Source organism: Metopolophium dirhodum, chromosome 3 (assembly GCF_019925205.1).
Source record: "Metopolophium dirhodum isolate CAU chromosome 3, ASM1992520v1, whole genome shotgun sequence".
Classification (NCBI taxonomy): domain Eukaryota; kingdom Metazoa; phylum Arthropoda; class Insecta; order Hemiptera; family Aphididae; genus Metopolophium; species Metopolophium dirhodum.
Genome location: NC_083562.1, coordinates 7,140,532 through 7,160,737, shown reverse-complemented (window position 1 = coordinate 7,160,737; position 20,206 = coordinate 7,140,532). Strand labels below are relative to the sequence as shown.

The following is a 20,206-nucleotide window of genomic DNA, read 5'->3' as shown; positions in this document are numbered from 1 at the left end:
CGACAGGGAGGGACCGTATGGGGGGGGGGGGGGGGGGGGACGAGTGGGCAATTCCGGTCATAACGCGGTAACTTTCTTCGGTTCGTCCGCCGTACACGGGTTTTCAATTAGCGCGTACACAGAACTTTTGCCAACTCTTTATGGGATTTTTTCTTTTTGTCTTATTTTAAAGCTGTTGCGATGACGGTATAGCTCAATATAACATGTAGGTTACGAAAATAACGGTTTTTGGGGACGTCTTGCGAGCCGTTTGCTGCAATATCAGAGGGCGCCGAAATAAAAAATTCAATTACAAGTTACGAAATAATATTGCGGATAATCCGCCGTGAGACGGTTTTCGACCGATAACAATATACCGTAATGAGAATGAAAATGTGTTTGTCAACGATGATGGGCGGTATTCCAGATTACGATGACTAACATAATATATATTACCATCGATGAACGTTTTTATTACACGGAGCTCCGACGACTGCACACTCGAAACGTGCAGTCACGTTAATATGACTAAAACGCATCGAAAATATGAAGACGGACATCACACAGTGGCCGGTCGATTACTAGATTTTTATCCATCCATAAAAGCGCGTTCGGTTCCTGATATATTCGGCAATTTATCATTAATAAATGACCCGGGCGCATACGCTGCAGTATACCATCATATTATGAAAAATATAATATATTGTAATATGCACAAAAATATGCGCTGAATCTAGGTCAATTGCCGCCCGACCATTTACCGCCCGATGGTTTTTAGGGATAGCTAAAATTGCCACCTGTATGCGGACAGTTTTCACACATAATTTACTATGATAATTTGATGATATTGTATTTTTTTTAATTCCAGTAAGATCAATTTAAATTAATTCTTTTTTAATTTTTCCAGCCTTACAAGTACAAAAATTAAACATTTTATGAATTTTGATATTGAAAACCGATTGTTTAAACGTCATGATAATATAATATTATGTTTACTTTGGGTCCTAAGAACAACTTTTTCTACTTATACACCTGAAAAACATATAAGTAAATAATTATTCGTCGAAAACAACGAAAACGTATATAATATTTTTACATTTTAAAGTCAAATTTTTATAAGTGAGTGTTTCTAAAAAGTTTTTAAGAGGGTCTAAATAAGACAAGAAAATAAAGAGTCCAGACTTATTTTTCAAATCCCCATAGCATCATTAAATCGATCAATATTCAGTGCCTACGTTGAAAAACAGTCAGTTTCGAATCCATCCACAAGTGCGTTGTTCAAATTTAAAATGTCCTTCCGCCGGCCAGCGGGTGGCAATTGACCGAATATCACACGAGCTACCATCATGGTCCTAACATTATATTTTACATTGCCGAAAAGATCACTCACGCAACTTGTTACGGTTGTTTGTGCGTAATGTATATTACTTATATAGTTGAACGGTATAATTTTTAAAACCATTTCTTATATGATATATTTTCTATACCTAAGTATAGGTAGTACGCCTAAACGAACCTCTACACGTGAGTTGCATAGGTGACCATATAATTACGTCTCACTATATGTCTTGCTGCACTGAAGCAGCTACAGGTAATCGTATTTTTTTTTTTTAAATAATAAAAATAATAACGTTTTATCCATTATATTAACATAGCTAATGCGTGTGACAGCTGTCACTATAATATATTAAATATAATATGACATAGACATTCTGATATTGTTTATTATTAATTATATTAAATACCACACTGGGCCGGGATCGTCGTCAAGCACGTTACAATAATAATATATTATGACTGCTAAACAGCTAATCATAATTATATGCGTAAACACAAACACGTGAACTCAATTTGTAATAACAAACCATCATATTAATATAATGTACGAAAACACTGACTTCTTAAAACCGGTCACCGATTTTAATGGTTATTATATTGGTGTTAATTTGCACTTCATGATGTGAAAAAAATACTATGTCTGACGGCTACTACACCATTGGTGTATACACGTTTGTTATATATATACCAATTCTATTCAATCAAAAGTTAAAAAAATGGGATCAAAAAAAAAAAAAAAATAACTGACGAAAAAATAAAAATCTCAATAAAAGTCATAAAAATTACTATAGACTCCACGATTATTAACATGATCTAAATGTATATTTGAATAAAATATATTCTGTGAATAATTTTTCTAAAATATTAATTGTGTGAAGTCCCGAAATTTTTGAGTTGAAATCAAGTAATATATTTTTGTATTAACAATATAATAATATATTATACCTATATATATTAGGTATAAAAGGTGATTCTTTTAACAATGAACTTAATTATATTTAAAAGTATAGAGGTTTTTTACAAATATTTTTTTTACATAATTCATTTTAAGTCATTACAAACAAATATTACACTTTTAATAATTTTATTGTTTTACTTTTTTTTTATGACAGGATACATTTTAACTTCATATTCCAAAGCAGGTTTTTCTGAGAATTCAAATACATAGGTACATAAAAATCAAATTTCGAACAAGTAGTTAATCAGCGATAAGTAATAGTACTTAAATTTTAGATAGGTAACCGGAGTTGAGTGGTACATGGGTTCTCCGCAATATGTTGGTCTACAACCCTGCTTATCTAAAATTCTAACATTGAATATAATATTTTATGACTCATTAACTCCCATCGTATGAAATTTCATTTTTATACATTGAAATTCTCAGAAAACCTGAATATGAAAATAAAAATGCTGTTTGCATTCAATAACAATTCATTTCATTCAATAAATAAAAACTTGAAAATATAATTACTTAAAAATTAAATCATCTTTTAAATGTTTTTTTAATTACCTGCATCAAATCAGGTGCTACAAACATATTTCCAAAACCGCTAATGGTTAATACTTTCGAGAAAATGAATAACGCCTTTATGAGAATCGCCACTCTGTAGCGTTTTAACATATATATTATACAGTTGTTCGTAAACGTTTCGTAATAATTATTATACTTATTGAACGTTAATTTTTAACCCAACCAATAAAATGATTTTCTGTGCACAAGCATACAACAGTATATTATTTATAAAACATACTTCGAATGTGTGAAGTACTATAAACACAAATTGCTCGGCGATCCGTTTATGAATAATGAATATTCTATTTCAAACACGATGCGACCAACCAATTTTTACGAGACGAGGGTCCGAATTTGTTTACGGTCCCAAAGCTCGGAATCAAGCGTATAGTAAGTGGGTGGGGTCTGCAAACTATATAAGGACGACGTAGGCATTCGATACGGATATATAGTGTGATGGGCTATAATAACAATATTAAATAGGTAGGTTATATACACGCAAAATGGTACACTGCACGCGTATTAGGTGACACTGCTGACGGCCCATATCGATTTCCATAATATATATAGAGACTTTATAGCTCTATACCGCACTGCACGCACAGAGCAATTATTATTAGCCGCCACTCCGCGTCCGCGACCGGGACATCGTTCGAGTCGAGTTCAAATACATTAATTCTAATTGCACTTTGTTTGTAATAATTATGTATATAGATGTCTGAATAACAAAATCGTCTCGTATAACGAAATGCGAGGCGCGGCGTCAGTGGTAGCCGCGTATTACGCACGACACAAACGGAACGATGTACAGCGATAGTGAAACGCGATACAGTAAAAATACTTGGTCTGTAGCGGCAGTGGCGGCGGGCCCTATATACATTGGTATATAATATTATACAGTAGTATATAACTTCCAGCGGTTTACAGACGGGCGATATAGAGAAGGTTGGTTGGTGTATATTTTGTTTTTCCGTGAACCCGCAAATGCGTATTAATTTTTTTGGGGTTTTTTTTTTCGGTTTCAGAGAGGATAATCGTTGACAAAACGTGAAATAATGTTTTTGATGCCTTTTATTGGCGATACAGTAAAAATACTTGGTCTGTAGCGGCAGTGGCGGCGGGCCCTATATACATTGGTATATAATATTATACAGTAGTATATAACTTCCAGCGGTTTACAGACGGGCGATATAGAGAAGGTTGGTTGGTGTATATTTTGTTTTTTTTCGTAAGAACCGGCAAATGCGTATTAATGTTTTTTTGCTTTTGTTTTCGTTTTCAGAGAGGACTATCGTTGACAAAACGTGAAAACGTGTTTTTAGGTGTTTGATGCCTTTTATTGGCGATACAGTAAAAATACTTGGTCTGTAGCGGCGGTGGCGGCGGGCCCTATATACATTGGTATATAATATTATACAGTAGTATATAACTTCCAGCGGTTTACAGACGGGCGATATAGAGAAGGTTGGTTGGTGTATATTTTGTTTTTTCGTGAACCCGCAAATGCGTATTAATTTTTTTGGGGTTTTTTTTTCGGTTTCAGAGAGGATAATCGTTGACAAAACGTGAAATAATGTTTTTGATGCCTTTTATTGGCGATACAGTAAAAATGCTTGGTCTGTAGCGGCAGTGGCGGCGGGCCCTATATACATTGGTATATAATATTATACAGTAGTATATAACTTCCAGCGGTTTACAGACGGGCGATATAGAGAAGGTTGGTTGGTGTATATTTTGTTTTTTCGTGAACCCGCAAATGCGTATTAATTTTTTTGGGGTTTTTTTTTTCGGTTTCAGAGAGGATAATCGTTGACAAAACGTGAAATAATGTTTTTGATGCCTTTTATTGGCGATACAGTAAAAATACTTGGTCTGTAGCGGCAGTGGCGGCGGGCCCTATATACATTGGTATATAATATTATACAGTAGTATATAACTTCCAGCGGTTTACAGACGGGCGATATAGAGAAGGTTGGTTGGTGTATATTTTGTTTTTTTTCGTAAGAACCGGCAAATGCGTATTAATGTTTTTTTGCTTTTGTTTTCGTTTTCAGAGAGGACTATCGTTGACAAAACGTGAAAACGTGTTTTTAGGTGTTTGATGCCTTTTATTGGCGATACAGTAAAAATACTTGGTCTGTAGCGGCGGTGGCGACACTACATTGGTATATAATATTATACAGTAGTATATAACTTCCAGCGGTTTACAGACAGGCGATATAGAGAAGGTTGGTTGGTGTATATTTTGTTTTTTCGTGAACCCGCAAATGCGTATTAATTTTTTTGGGGTTTTTTTTTCGGTTTCAGAGAGGATAATCGTTGACAAAACGTGAAATCATGTTTTTGGTGCCTTTTATTGGCGATACAGTAAAAATGCTTGGTCTGTAGCGGCAGTGGCGGCGGGCCCTATATACATTGGTATATAATATTATACAGTAGTATATAACTTCCAGCGGTTTACAGACGGGCGATATAGAGAATGTTGGTTGGTGTATATTTTGTTTTTTTTCGTAAGAACCCGCAAATGCGTATTAATGTTTTTTTGCTTTTGTTTTCGTTTTCAGAGAGGACTATCGTTGACAAAACGTGAAATCGTGTTTTTAGGTGTTTGATGCCTTTTATTGGCGATACAGTAAAAATACTTGGTCTGTAGCGGCGGTGGCGACACTACATTGGTATATAATATTATACAGTAGTATATAACTTCCAGCGGTTTACAGACAGGCGATATAGAGAAGGTTGGTTGGTGTATATTTTGTTTTTTCGTGAACCCGCAAATGCGTATTAATTTTTTTGGGGTTTTTTTTTCGGTTTCAGAGAGGATAATCGTTGACAAAACGTGAAATCATGTTTTTGGTGCCTTTTATTGGCGATACAGTAAAAATGCTTGGTCTGTAGCGGCAGTGGCGGCGGGCCCTATATACATTGGTATATAATATTATACAGTAGTATATAACTTCCAGCGGTTTACAGACGGGCGATATAGAGAATGTTGGTTGGTGTATATTTTGTTTTTTTTCGTAAGAACCCGCAAATGCGTATTAATGTTTTTTTGCTTTTGTTTTCGTTTTCAGAGAGGACTATCGTTGACAAAACGTGAAATCGTGTTTTTAGGTGTTTGATGCCTTTTATTGGCGATACAGTAAAAATACTTGGTCTGTAGCGGCGGTGGCGACACTACATTGGTATATAATATTATACAGTAGTATATAACTTCCAGCGGTTTACAGACAGGCGATATAGAGAATGTTGGTTGGTGTATATTTTGTTTTTTTTCGTAAGAACCCGCAAATGCGTATTAATTTTTTTGGGTTTTTTTTTTCGGTTTCAGAGAGGATAATCGTTGACAAAACGTGAAATCGTGTTTTTAGGTGTTTGGTGCCTTTTATTGGCGATACAGTAAAAATACTTGGTCTGTAGCGGCAGTGGCGGCGGGCCCTATATACATTGGTATATAATATTATACAGTAGTATATAACTTCCAGCGGTTTACAGACGGGCGATATAGAGAAGGTTGGTTGGTGTATATTTTGTTTTTTTTCGTAAGAACCTGCAAATGCGTATTAATTTTTTTGGGTTTTTTGTTTTCAGAGAGGATTATTGACAAAACGTTAAATCGTGTTTTTGGCGATTTACCGACTTAATTAAAACAAAATGTGTCATTAATGATCGCCTCGAAGAAGTTAATATATATTGTTCGTGATCTCGCGAAGTTGTATTCCAATTAAGCCTTTTTGTTTTTCACTCATACTTAACAAAGTTGCTTAAAAGCTCCAAGAAGCCATATTGTTTTTTAATCAGAAATTCTAAGGAATTCAAAAACTTGTTGTGTCTCAAAATGTTGTACGTCTCACTAATTGGACGCATTTTAGAGTTATGTTCAGTTCTATGGAATCCTTCACAGATTGGTCTCATTGAATCACTCGAACGCGTGTCCAGAGACGATTTGTACGCCTCATTGGCTATAAAAGACAGCAAAATGTTGAAGCTAACGACCCTTGCTTGAGTACGCCTCTAACAACCACCCGGGCCGCACTTATAATTTAAAATCCCTTGCCTCCAGACGCAGGTTTATATATTGGTGTATGTCTAAACTTGTAACTTTCAAAGTTACTGTTTTCTGTAATCATTAAATTTTCATATCCCTCAATACCTATATTACGCGGTCTCTTGTCCTGCATTCTCAATTTCAATCCACTGTATTTCTTACGGCTGTAAATTATAATAATTCCATTGATCGTATCTCCTGAGAATGCAATTCGCTAAATAATTTTGATTTATTTGATACAAAAGTTTTGTATCTCTCGAGTGTATGTTTTTCAAATTCATAACTTACGTTTTTAATTAGTGTTTATAAGTGGGTCTTGTTTTATTTGCAGTATTCGTAATTTGTTGTGGATAACCAATATTATCTCTATATCATAATAAATAGTATTATTGTTATATTTACCACGCCATATTATATTGTATTGTTTATTATATAATATTATGAAAATAATTATGTGCTGTACGTGAGATCCCTCGTAGACATCAATAAATTAATATGTATGGCCGCATAAATGGACAAAATAAATATATTTTTAAAATTGGGAATTATAGTGTATAGTGAATAAAAAAGTGAACGGCGGCGTTTAAGACAGCACGTTCCAATTATTGTCTTAGCACGCACACAACCGACTGAGAAAAAATTGATTTTTCAACACACGTAAACAACTGCTGGCTGCTGCTGCTGCAACATTGGCACTGCGCCTTAAATTCGCTCGTATTTGTGGAAAAAAATTTAATAAGAATTCTACTAGACACGAACTTTAATAAATGAAAACTCGAGATCGATGGAGCAGAGACAAAATAAAAAATAAAAAATATTTCGATTTCGATCCGGATTCACGTATCAATCACAATGGACATACTATTCTATGATTTTGTAATAAGTCCTCGAGATATTGTTTGTCAAGCCGTAAACGGACAAGAACTTTGATAGATATTACATACGCTTGGAGAAGGTATATGTACATGATAGGTATATTATTATATAAGTTTAATAAAAAATGGTATTATCCATGCGTCATTTTAATTAAAATTAATACAACAATATGAAGAAAGCCATAGAAATAAATAAATAAAAACATGAAATATTATGAGTTTTGATAATAAGAGTGTAAAAAGTCCAAGTTTCTTTTTAAAAGGGTGATTAAATATACAAAGAAAAAAATGTGCACAATAAAAATAAAATAATAATATTTCAATGGCATACAATTAAATACAACATTCAGGGAAATAATTATTACATTTTCACGACTTTGAGTGTAGTTAGCGAGTACTTTGGAGGGAAAGTACAATGACATTAATAACGTCGAATACAAAAGTTTAAGTGAGAGAAAAAAACGCACTTATTGTGTATATACCACCTATAATACTTCAAAGATAAATCGGCGTAATTCGTTTTCGTTACAACAATTATTATTATTACAGGTACCGACAATTATACTGACGAATGGCAACAAAACGTTTATATTCGACGGTTGACCGAATGAAATAATTACAATATTCATAACGTAACGTGTGACATTATTGCGTTGCGACTTCGATACGGTTTCAAACCATAAATCGTCGGTACATAATAATATAATCTCTCTTCGCTTGAGAACCATCATGGCCAATTTAATCAAATTTGAATTCGCGTATATCTACTGATTCGTGTTTTTGAGACAAGCGTGGGGCCGTGTAATTGGTTTTGAGGTTAGCACGACATTCTCACTGTGAAAAATCAAAATGTCATTGCTGCCTATCTACAGTTTAAGTATTACGCACCATCGAGGTCAATATGAACCTTTGGTAAAAATATCACGGGCAATCTAAAGTTCAAATATTACACTATCGAGGCTAATCAAATTTTTGGTAAAAAAACTTTTCAGAAACATGCAGTAGGCACACGTTCTCGGAGTTCAGTAATTGTTCAGAACGATACAAACTTTCAAAATTTCTGGCGACAAAACACGTTCTCTATTCCTCCCGCGAAAAGTTGAGAAAACCGAGATTTGCTATGCGATATATTATAATATATACTACTGTGCGAGCAATATATTATATAACGTATAATATAACATGCGCGAATAAAACTGCAGCGTTTTCGATTTCGGCAGGGCGGAGACGATGACTATAATATGATTTAAGACTATTGCATCACGCGATGAAGCGTACATAATATTATAATATATTGATGATCGTTGCAGTGGTCGTCGTTTAATTAGACGCTCGGCCGTTTCATACATTCTCGAAATCGATTCGTTATCGTCCGATAAATTCTGCCGAACGCGACAATATTCGCTAACGTTTGGGGGGGTACCTTTACGTCATAATATCGTACTATTATATATGTGTACAGAGTAACCCGACCGCCGGCGATGTGTCGTACACACGGTCTACAGCACAATCGCGGGATAATTCAAGGTTTCCCGTGCTCTTACACATCGCTGCTAGGGGAGAGACCGCGGTGGCTTTTATTTGCAGCCGACCCGGCAGCAGCAGCATCCGTCCGACAATAGGTACACACCACGCGGGGAAGGCTAAGTACGCAATACACTGTGTTATGTGGGGGCCCTTCCCCAAAGACGCGGCGGACGTCGGCAAACTTTCCTCGGGCTAAAATATTTTATACGCACGCGGGTATTATTATTTTAATGCACGCATCCAGTATTTGGCTTTTGTGCGGTGCTACCTATATACACCAAAAGCGAATATCGTCCACGCACAGTCGTACAACGGCTGCAGTATTGCACTGCACGCCACGGAGGCACATTATTTATGTGTGTGTGTGTGTGTGTGTAACCCTACCGAGTCCATTCACCCGGAGTACCCGACCGTGGGCCGAGGTTTTTTTTTCTAATTGAAATCTTTGCCAAAGTAAGAGAAGCGGATAAAAAATAAACGAGTAAATCCCGACTGACTTGCGTACCGGCTCGTTAGACATATTGTTGCCGGAATGCGTATAATAACTGCACAGAAGAAGAATAATATAATGCGGTATATTATATTATTATACACCTGCGTGTATAATATGCGCAGAAGCATAATATGATGTACTGGTGCGCGGGTACATCCAAGTTAAACGAACGGACGGCGGCGTAAAGTGTAATTATTGTTAATGGACAAGAGAGAAAAAAAAATCCGACCAGATTTTCCGTAGACTCTGAAACACGATATAATATAATATACGTTTCACGGCTGTAGTCGATTTATACCGATGTTCGAGATTCTGAGAGTGGCGAGCTGCAAGCTATTGGTTTTTTTTTTAACGACTTTCTATTTTTTTTATATATACACTTTATATATTTTCTGTTTCTAAAACACATTTTATAAGCGTTGCTACTGAAAAGTTTATCAATCCAAAAACGCGGAATTGAAAAACTTTCGGTCATACATTTCAAAATTATAAAATAAAACTGAACAAAATTAAGATTATAATATTATAAAAAGAAGCTATATGTAGGTTGACAATTTTGCTGTTCAATTTACAATAGTATATAGCTATTGTGAGTGGACTTAAAAACAATAATATAAAATATTATTATGCTTTTTTTAGCCTATAAATTATTATTACTTTAATCATTTTTTAAAAACTTTTGAAATATACGACGCAACAATACTCGTTGGTAGGAAAACAATACTATGTTTAGGTTTATCAAAGTTTTATAGTTAATACATTTTTAATAAATAACCAAAACCTTAGTCATGATGATTTACGTTACCAGCTACCGTCGGACATCGACTCAATAACACAATATAACATTATAGTTACGAAAATAATAACCCGATATAGGTATGTAGTAAAATAATATGTAATGATAGTAGACAATTTTGTCGGAAGACGATAAGAATGTTACAACGGTACTGCAGTTGAAATAATATATAAATACTAATAATTAATGAGTATAAACTTTTAAGTCGAGACTGTGTGCGTGTCGGTAAAGTAGCACATTAAATCATATAATCAGAGAACAGACGTAAGAGGGTCAGTGGACGTGCACGCTCACTTCTTTACCGTTTACGGATTAAGAGCTGTACGTATACTGATCGATTTATACGGCCGAGCTGATGTACAGTGCCTATACCTATAAAGTTTGTTACTGCTTGTCCGGATTAAAACAATCTCAACAATATAGTTTCGTCGAATAATCTAAAATGTACCGAATCCGTAAAATTAGAACGACGCATTAATCATTATCGTACCCTGCAGCGGTTAATGAATTAATACTTAATTTAATTTTGAATGGCCACTCAAAAATTTAAAGGGGAAAAAACGTATTCGATTCTGCTAAAAACACTGCACAGTTAAAATATTGAGAAACGACACGAGGAAGTGATGCGTATTAATTATTTTATACGAACGAGGCATTACAATAGTTATTGACAGACCAACAAACGTTATCCGGGCAACTACGTTACTATTATTATATTGTATTATATTATATAGCTATATATATATTATGCGGTTAACGAGCTTATACTTCTTCAATTCATCTGGTGGAAAATTGTGAAAACGCGATAGGTACGTGTAAAATTATTTTAAAACAGTTTCGCAATTAAAAATATAAGTTAATGTGTGTAATTTTATCACACATATAATGATAATAAATATTATTCGGTTAATGAGTAAAAAGTATGATTTTTTTTATCATATTAATTTCCAAACACAATAAATGATTAGGGCACTAATGTACTATAATAATATAGTACATCATATTATGATAGTTACCTACTCATTTTGTGTGTTATGTATAATGTAGATATTGTTTTTCGAATAAAAATGATAATGTCGTCGACGCAGGTAATTATCTACTAATAAATTATACTATGTTATCACTTGTTCAAATTTAAATATTCTTAGTCCACATAATAAAACATATACGTATATAATATAATAACACCACTATATAGATAACAATATTGTTATGCTTTCAACTTTCAAGGTAGATGCAGTGTATTACATTATTATGTATTATTCATCTTAAGCATCTCAACGTAAAATAACATTATTTACAGTTGACCTAGTCCAATTAATAATTATAACCTTATTATTACCTGGACGCGAGTGCCAGTGTTTTAAATAATAATTTGTTATTAACGTTCCGGCCAACCTTTCCACGTAAATCGTAATCATATTTTCTTCTAAATATATACAACACAATAAAAGCAAAGTGCTATAGTTTTCATACAAATAAAAAATATTTTCTCAAAAATCTATGTAATAACTATGAAGTTCGTACTTTGATGCATATTTTCTTAAAATAAGAAACACGTTTGTAACGAAAAAAAAATAAAACAATAATGTTTATACCTACTTAATTGTTATTAAAAACAAATAACAAAATAAAATCGAAAAAAAAACTAGTTAGGTACGTCTAAAAACCACAATTTTTTTCCCCGGACAGAGAATGTCACAGTTTTCATAGTGGTTTTTCGGTACTGACTACACGCCACGCCACTTATTGTGAGGAGCTCGACAAATGGCTGAAACATACCTGATAAAATACTATATAGTCACCGTTGTTTTAGTGACACAAAACGCGCGTTTTTTTAATGCACAAATGTCAGAAAAATCGTCGAACCGCACAGTGTTCGGCACTATAATTTTGACGAATAGAGTTCGGTCGCTCGCCAAATATTATAATATACATATTTGATATTTTTAAAAAATATGTATACAGCGTAGTTATATCGATCATTGTCCGACTCTGGGGCAGCAGAGGGCCGGATGGCTGTGTCGGAGACCGCGGGCCGTCGTGCAACCATCGTCAGTATAAATATATAACACATAAACACATATATTACACGAACACGTTCAGCGGGGGCCGACTGTTTTGTTCTTTGAAAAAATAAAATATTATATATTATTGGCCATCGCATATTTAACGGCACACGTCGTGTTCGCATATAATATTTTGACCGTATAAGACTAAAGCGAGAATTGATGAGAATTCATCGTCCACGGAGTTCTGGTCCAAAGTGATTTTTTCCATAGGTAATACAGTGTGTTATTGCAACCAAATGAATGAGATAAACAAGAACAAGAACAAGGAGGCAAAAAAAAGAAAAAACCGCGCGGGAAGTGAAGTCAACGACGTCGTCGTCGTTCCGACGGTATACGAATAGTATAATATACTATAATATTATATATAGTTGCAGTTTACGGTTGGAGTGAATTCTGAGAGTGAAATTGCTGACGACGGCGAAATCATAAAAATATTATTTTTAAATAATAAATACATAGAAAAGTAAATACTAGGTATTTTTTTACGACGTGATGAGTTTTTAACATTTATTTTCGCAATCATAACTGACGCCGTGACACGAAGTCTGGTGCAATAAAGATAACGACGAATCGTACATTTTCATCCCCGACGAAGAGTCTCGTGCTGGCGCTTATAGTTCGATAATGTCCCCTCGAGACAAACAACCGAACGGGACACGAAAAGACGTTGCGTCCAATATCAATCAAAATACAAAATCAATTATCAGTTTTGTTGACGTGTTTCGTCTATAATAGTCGACTAAACAACAAAAATCGAAGTATCAAATCTTCATCGGGTCTCTGCGATGATTACATTATCGCCGCATATAGTATAATATAATATTATAGTATAATTCAAATAGAATGAACCATAACTAGGAAATAATAAATCGATTGTTATAAAATTGTGTTGTTATCGAATAAACAAATGAACAGATGAATGATAAAAATATTTAACAATTAAAATCGTTTTATAAAAGGTATTATCTTATTTATATAGAGAATATCAGAAAAAAAAAATGCTGATTTATTAAATCTTGGATAGAAGCGACAGTGCGCGTAAGACGAGTCAATAATTTCCTTCTCCGCATTAAAGCGCTGAACTCGGTAAACATTTGTTGCTCAACATGCCCCTTCTGTAATAGCCCCCAGGCTCCCTACCTATCCATTTTCGATTCGGTGAAGATATGATTTAATTATACACATTTTGCCTTATACCTATGAGGGACATTTTGTGTGAAATTCCGCTACGTTGATTTTTATTGTTGTTCGTCAAAGTAAATGAAATCAAATTAAAGTGGAATTCGAAATACTAAATCTATTTAATTTATTTATTAGAGAAACTTTTCGAAACACACCTCTTTAAAATATAAGCTTTTAAACTTTTTCACCTCATTTAAAAATAATAATATTTACTAAACCTGGAAGGCAGGCGCGAGTGGTTTATCTAATTATAAATCAAGGTCAACAATACAATATTTATATATTATTAACTTGTTTAACATAACATGCATATTTTATGCATCGCAACATAATCGATAATTAATGTCCAGACCACGTAAACTTGTACTTTTATGATGAAATGAAATAAATCAAATCATTATAACGTATGGATGAAACATGTATTCGTATTATGCGATAGTAGGTATTTTGATAAATTTAGATTAAAACTAGATGCAAACATTTCTTTTTTATATAATTAGTTTCGGTACCTATCGATTTACCCGACGAGTCAAAAAAATGTTAAATATAAAAGTCCAAAGTTATTCGTATTTGCCATATACATATTACCTACAGCGTGCAGAGCAAGTAGGTAATTTATCTTAATATTAACTCATTTGAATAAATCAACCGGAAGTCTTAACAGCTTTACAAAACTATACCATCATATTATATCGTTACGGCGTCACATCAGCTGGTGTTTACGGACGTTTGAAACAATAATATGATAAGCGACGGGCGAATAGTGCGGTGAAAATCAAATATGGTAACCTTCGGATACGGACGACACATTCGCCGTCAACGACATATGGATGCGGTTTAATATACACCAACAATCGTCATCGGACCACCCGCTGGGCATAAAAACACCGATGTGGCTAAAATAATAATATTATATTATTATTATCGACCATTACGCGGGTATTATAGGTTAGGCCATTGCACGGCCGCTATGCAGTAAACGAGCGAGCGGCGGCTGTAATCGACGACCCGCGTTTTAGAAACCGTTTCATTTATATTTCGATTTACAGGATATTATACGTAATAACTAATAATATTATAATATATAATAGCTGGTATAATATCATGACACCGCGCGCGACTGACTGCCGGGAATCCGAATAATAATAATAGGAATTCCGAATTATATATCGTCGCGGGACGTGCAGGGGGAGAAAGAAAAGGAGCGGCGTTCAAAAGAAAAGAAAAAAAATGAGAAGAAGACGAGGAGGAAAAAGAAGAATATATGCGTGATAATATATATATATAAGCCGAGAGCGAATCAAATATCCACCAAAATCGATAAATTACCAAGTAACGCGAACACGGCGTCTCATTGGTATTCAGCAGGTGTTGTTCAGTCACTATGCGTTTGTCGAGCACGATAGAGCGACGAACATTTATATAATATACGAACACGCATAATACTATATAATGACGTGTGTAGAACAATAGGACCGCAAACGGCGGTGGGGGGGGGGGGAGGAGACAAGACAATAATAATGCATTAATTCGTTCGTGGGTTTTGGTTTGTTTTTTTTTTCGAATGAGCCACCCAAGTTTTTTGGGCCCGAAGAAATTCTCATCTATCGAAACCAAAACAAAAAAAAAAAATATATTAAACCTCGAGGGTTCGTTTTAAACACTGCAGGCATTGCTTTTGAAAATGAAATGCTGGTGGGCGAGCGCGGTCCCTCCAATTCGTATATATTATTATACACAACGAGAGATAATGAAATTATTAAATCCATTTCTGTGCCGCTTTGCCCGTGCGGTTATGTACGGCAGGGCCGAGGAGAACTTCGGAGAAAGTTTAATTGCACTATGCTGGTTTTGGGTAAACGACAAAATACGGTACCCGCCTAATTTTTCAAGACAACACCCTCGTAGAAGTCACTATAGGTAGTGCCTACATGCTGTACTATTATGTGTACTATGGTAAGTTATTCCGATTATTGTAATCGTAATAATATATTTCCTTAAAAAGCTCCACTATAATGATTCGCATAATAACAAATGCGCGCTTTCAGAAATATACAATAATGAAAATATACTCAATATAATTTAAGTGGGTATATAAAAGTGTCTATTATTATAATAGCTAAAACTGTCGGTATGATTACGACATTATACTTAAATTTATTGAAACATATTATGTTTTATATTATACGGAGGTAATTTATGCGCAGGTTTCGACGTTTCGTAAACTCGCCGTTTCAATTATATATTGCATAATGTATAGCAAAATAAAAATTACATAAAAAATAAAAAATCCATTCTTACAGGCGGTAGACTAGAAAGATAATACAGTTTATATTTTTGAGTAATTTTATGATTGGAAAAGCGTAGCGCTATGTATAATATTTTATATTTTTATTGTAACAATTCGAAAAACAAGTAAATGTGTTCATCGTCGACAGTATAATTTGATATACCACGTACAATGTATACAATATACATGATATGTATGATACATTATTATATATTGTTTATGTAATATTTTGTTTTAATAGCTATTAAAACAATTAGGTTTATTAAAACCAGTGCGAGATTACTCAAAGCAAACAAAATGTGTGAGTTGACGACAGTTAACAACCCTTATAGTATTTTATATTATATTGCCGTCATTTTATTGCTGTACGGTTAATGACGCGTTCAATTGGCTTTTAGTATTTATCCTGTTCAACGTTTGCGACCGTCGGGCAATACATTTGGTTATAGAGCTTAATAACAAACGACCAACGATTTATGACTCGAGCTTTTTCATTAATAGCTTTCACGGATAAGCAAAAACGGACACGAAATTACTTTACGGTCTTCGAATTGTTTTGGCGCGGGCACATCATACGATTTACAACCACACATAAAATAACCCTCTTATCATTCACTCCTCGACACTAACGGTTTCCCGCCGTCATATTTGTACATACGAATATTCATTATTATCGGTTTGATCCCGGTTATGTAGATATAATGTTTATTTCGCACGTATATAAAAAAACTCACTTGTGACAAATTGTTGAACTTGAATTCTCGACCGTCCGGAAATTCTTCGCCGCCCTGAAACTGCTTGTCTTCAGCGCGGATCAGGTTGCCATCTTGATCCTCGTCCTCGGTCCCGCTGACCACGGGGCCCTGAGATCTTGCCAGGCCGTCGATGTAAGACTCGAGAAACGCATCACCTCTGCAAAAAAAAAAAAATGAACAAAATATCAAGATTAATAAAACAGTTTGAAGAATTGAAATAAGTATTATGTATATAATATTGTATAATATGACGTAAGGTTATGCTACAAACGTGTACATTTAAAATAGAAGTAGGTATGTGTCTATAATACAATTTATTTATTTCAAAATTGTGGTCCAACTTCCTTTCACTATACATTGGGAATGAAAATGAATATCTTATATTAATATACCTACGTTTGTTATACATTTTCACCTTGAGGAATACAGACTATTTATATAGTTTTACATAAATCTTTCAAGTCATAACTCCTACCAAACTGCGGATTGATTTACATTAATTGCATGTGTAATAAATATAAAAACTATAAAAACAACAATATATAGTGACATAGTAATCTAATTTTATCAAAGTTCTAGTTATTGTTTCGCTAACAAAATATAATATAATAAAGTTTTGACAAGTTTACCCAATTTCGGCATAGGGCAATATTATTCCCCTAAAATATAAAAATATCAAACACAGACACATATAATTTATATATATTATTATATCCCAAGGGAGGGGACTTGTATCTGGATATAATTGCTCAAATAACCATTTAGATTTTATCGTTTTACATAGGCCAGGCGTCAACATTATTAGACGCCTGACTTTTTATGGTTGGTTATCTCATGTATAACATTAAAATCAGAACTCATATAAAATATGATTTTTTTTTTTTTACTAAATCTCTGTTATTAAACAAATATAGAGATTTTGTATGCGCTTTGATCATTAAACTAAGAAAATTTAATGAATTATTATAATAAATAAGAGCCGCGATCATAATGGAGCAAGACACAATTAATAACGTTGCAGTGTGCTGTTTTGATAAGCAGGGATTAAGCAACCTCGACCGCCCTTTTTGGCGGGGGTTTATTACCAGACAACCCTTTCAACTGAAGGCACAATTAGCGTGTGCGTGTGTGCGTAACTGTGTGTATGACAACGGACGAAATGGTAACCCGGATAGAAACAACGTTCTTTGTTTATCGCCGCTCACAAGTCGCTTCGGGTCTCCTATGTTTTGTAATAATGGCACTTGAGCGACAACACGAGTGGGAATGGTGGGAAGCCACATCAAACCAAACAACTTTTCAATTATCTATATACGCAGAATGAAAAACTCTGCGGACCAAAAGAAAACAGTGTGTTCACGTATTTATTATTAAACGAGTTAAGTGATGTGTGTGAAAAAAAAAAAAAGTGTCTCTTGTATAGGTACCTATGGACCTACGGTTATAAAATATATTTAGTCCGAACGAAGTAGGAAATATATTTTGAATATTCCGGGACTATCCGAAGGCTGATGGGGCTTATACACTGAAGATAAACGACTGGATTCGCATTATGGAATGGATTAGAGCCCTTTAAAAAGCTTCTTATCGACCGACATGGGCGTTCGGTGGCTTTCAAAGAGGGTAGGTATAGAGGATGATATTTAGCCAACAATGGTGATTTAGACTTCAGATGTTATAGCAGAGACAAAATAATCGGATTACACGTTACACAGATGCCTTTAGGACGAAACAAACCGATGTACTTAAGAAAGTAATTATTTATTGACTCACAAAAGATGACAAAAAATAAAATATTTTCAATTTTAATAATAATTTATATTATAAAAATATACAAAACAATATTTATATCTAGTGGTCCTTTAATTTTGTTATATATCCAAGTTCATTAATTAGTTGAAGTATGCAGCTATAGTATTAAGTAAATTTAACATAATTACCATTTAAAAAAAATAAAAAATAATTCATAATAGTACTCCAGTTTCACCGATATAAGAGTGCGTTTACTTCAGTAGTGAATTTTCACTTATATTATTATTGTTAATGTGACATCGGTGTATAGCCAAAATATATATTGTGTTATTATTATGTTTAATCGATCTTTATTTCGGTTCGACGACTTGGCCATTAACGTTACTTACATTTTATTGTTATTACTTACGCACGTCCGATTTCCGATAATAGTAACAAATACATCATTCGGATTCAAAATAAGAATAAGAATTTAGCCAATGGCCCATAGTTGCCGAGGCATTTGTCACAATAAAAAAAAAAAAAGAATAAGAATTTCCAATAATGTATATTTTATAGAACAAATAAAAATCTATAGCAAATGAAGAAATCACAAAGAATCAATAGGTGTAAGTATATAACTATCGTAATACTTCTTCGGAACTCAAAATGTGTATTCTAATTTAGTTTCGATCAATTCTATCTATGTGTGTCAACAACTTAAATTATAATAATTGTGTATACGACAATTTTCACCATAAACAATGGTCTGTAATTTAGATGTAATATTCGAAAACAGTGTTCAATGATTTATGTTACAAATTCAGAGTGGTATTTCAGATATGTATTCAACGCTCTACTGCAGCATCTACAGTTTACGTACAATAGTCAATAAATCATATGTTTCAAATATTGTAAACACATTAATATATTATCATAAAATCGACTATTTTAGATTTTATGAATAATGTAATGGTATTTTAAACGCCTATAGAAATGAATAGACATAATACCAAAATGATCGGCTAAAGGGCGACGGTTAAAATAATAATCATACATATATATACGTAAACCAGTACACCTACGGCGTGAAAAGCATCACCATCACGTATAATTGACGGAAATGCTATTTTCATGGAGGGCGTCAGTATATTAACATTATCATCATTCCAACGGCACCCGATGCGCATTAAACCTGGTTCAGAGAGATATCAATTAATTTCATCCCGAAAGGCAAATAATTAGTTTTGTAACCCCTCTCTGAACTGTCCGTTTTAAAGGGAAATTCATTGACAGGAATGTATATAGCTATAGGGTTATAAGAAACAAAAAAATAAATATTAATTATAACTGAGTTAGACATTGATTAAAACCAGACACATTTTTAGACACAATATTGTTTCAACTGATATTTTCGCAATAGCTAGTTTGTTTCAAATTTTAGAGTAAACGTTGCGTATAATATAAATATATGGATACAGGCATTGGTACATACATTTATATACAATTTTGTTTATTTATATAGGTTTTTTTCATAAAAAATTTTAATTTTGCAGCAATATGACATTGTTTATGGGTAATTTATACATGATAAACAAAAACATTTA

The 20,206-nt window shown here is 33.7% G+C and overlaps 1 protein-coding gene across 7 annotated transcripts in view; it reads right to left on the bottom strand.

The window, feature by feature from the left end:
* LOC132940287 (protein sprint) overlaps positions 1-20,206 on the bottom strand; it is a 93,555-nt gene that overhangs the window by 12,961 nt on the left and 60,388 nt on the right. For all 7 annotated transcript variants that reach the window (XM_061007788.1, XM_061007787.1, XM_061007790.1 and 4 more), the window contains one exon: positions 16,848-17,025. In XM_061007788.1, the coding sequence (XP_060863771.1) occupies positions 16,848-17,025 (178 nt within the window). The remainder of the gene's footprint in view (positions 1-16,847; positions 17,026-20,206) is intronic.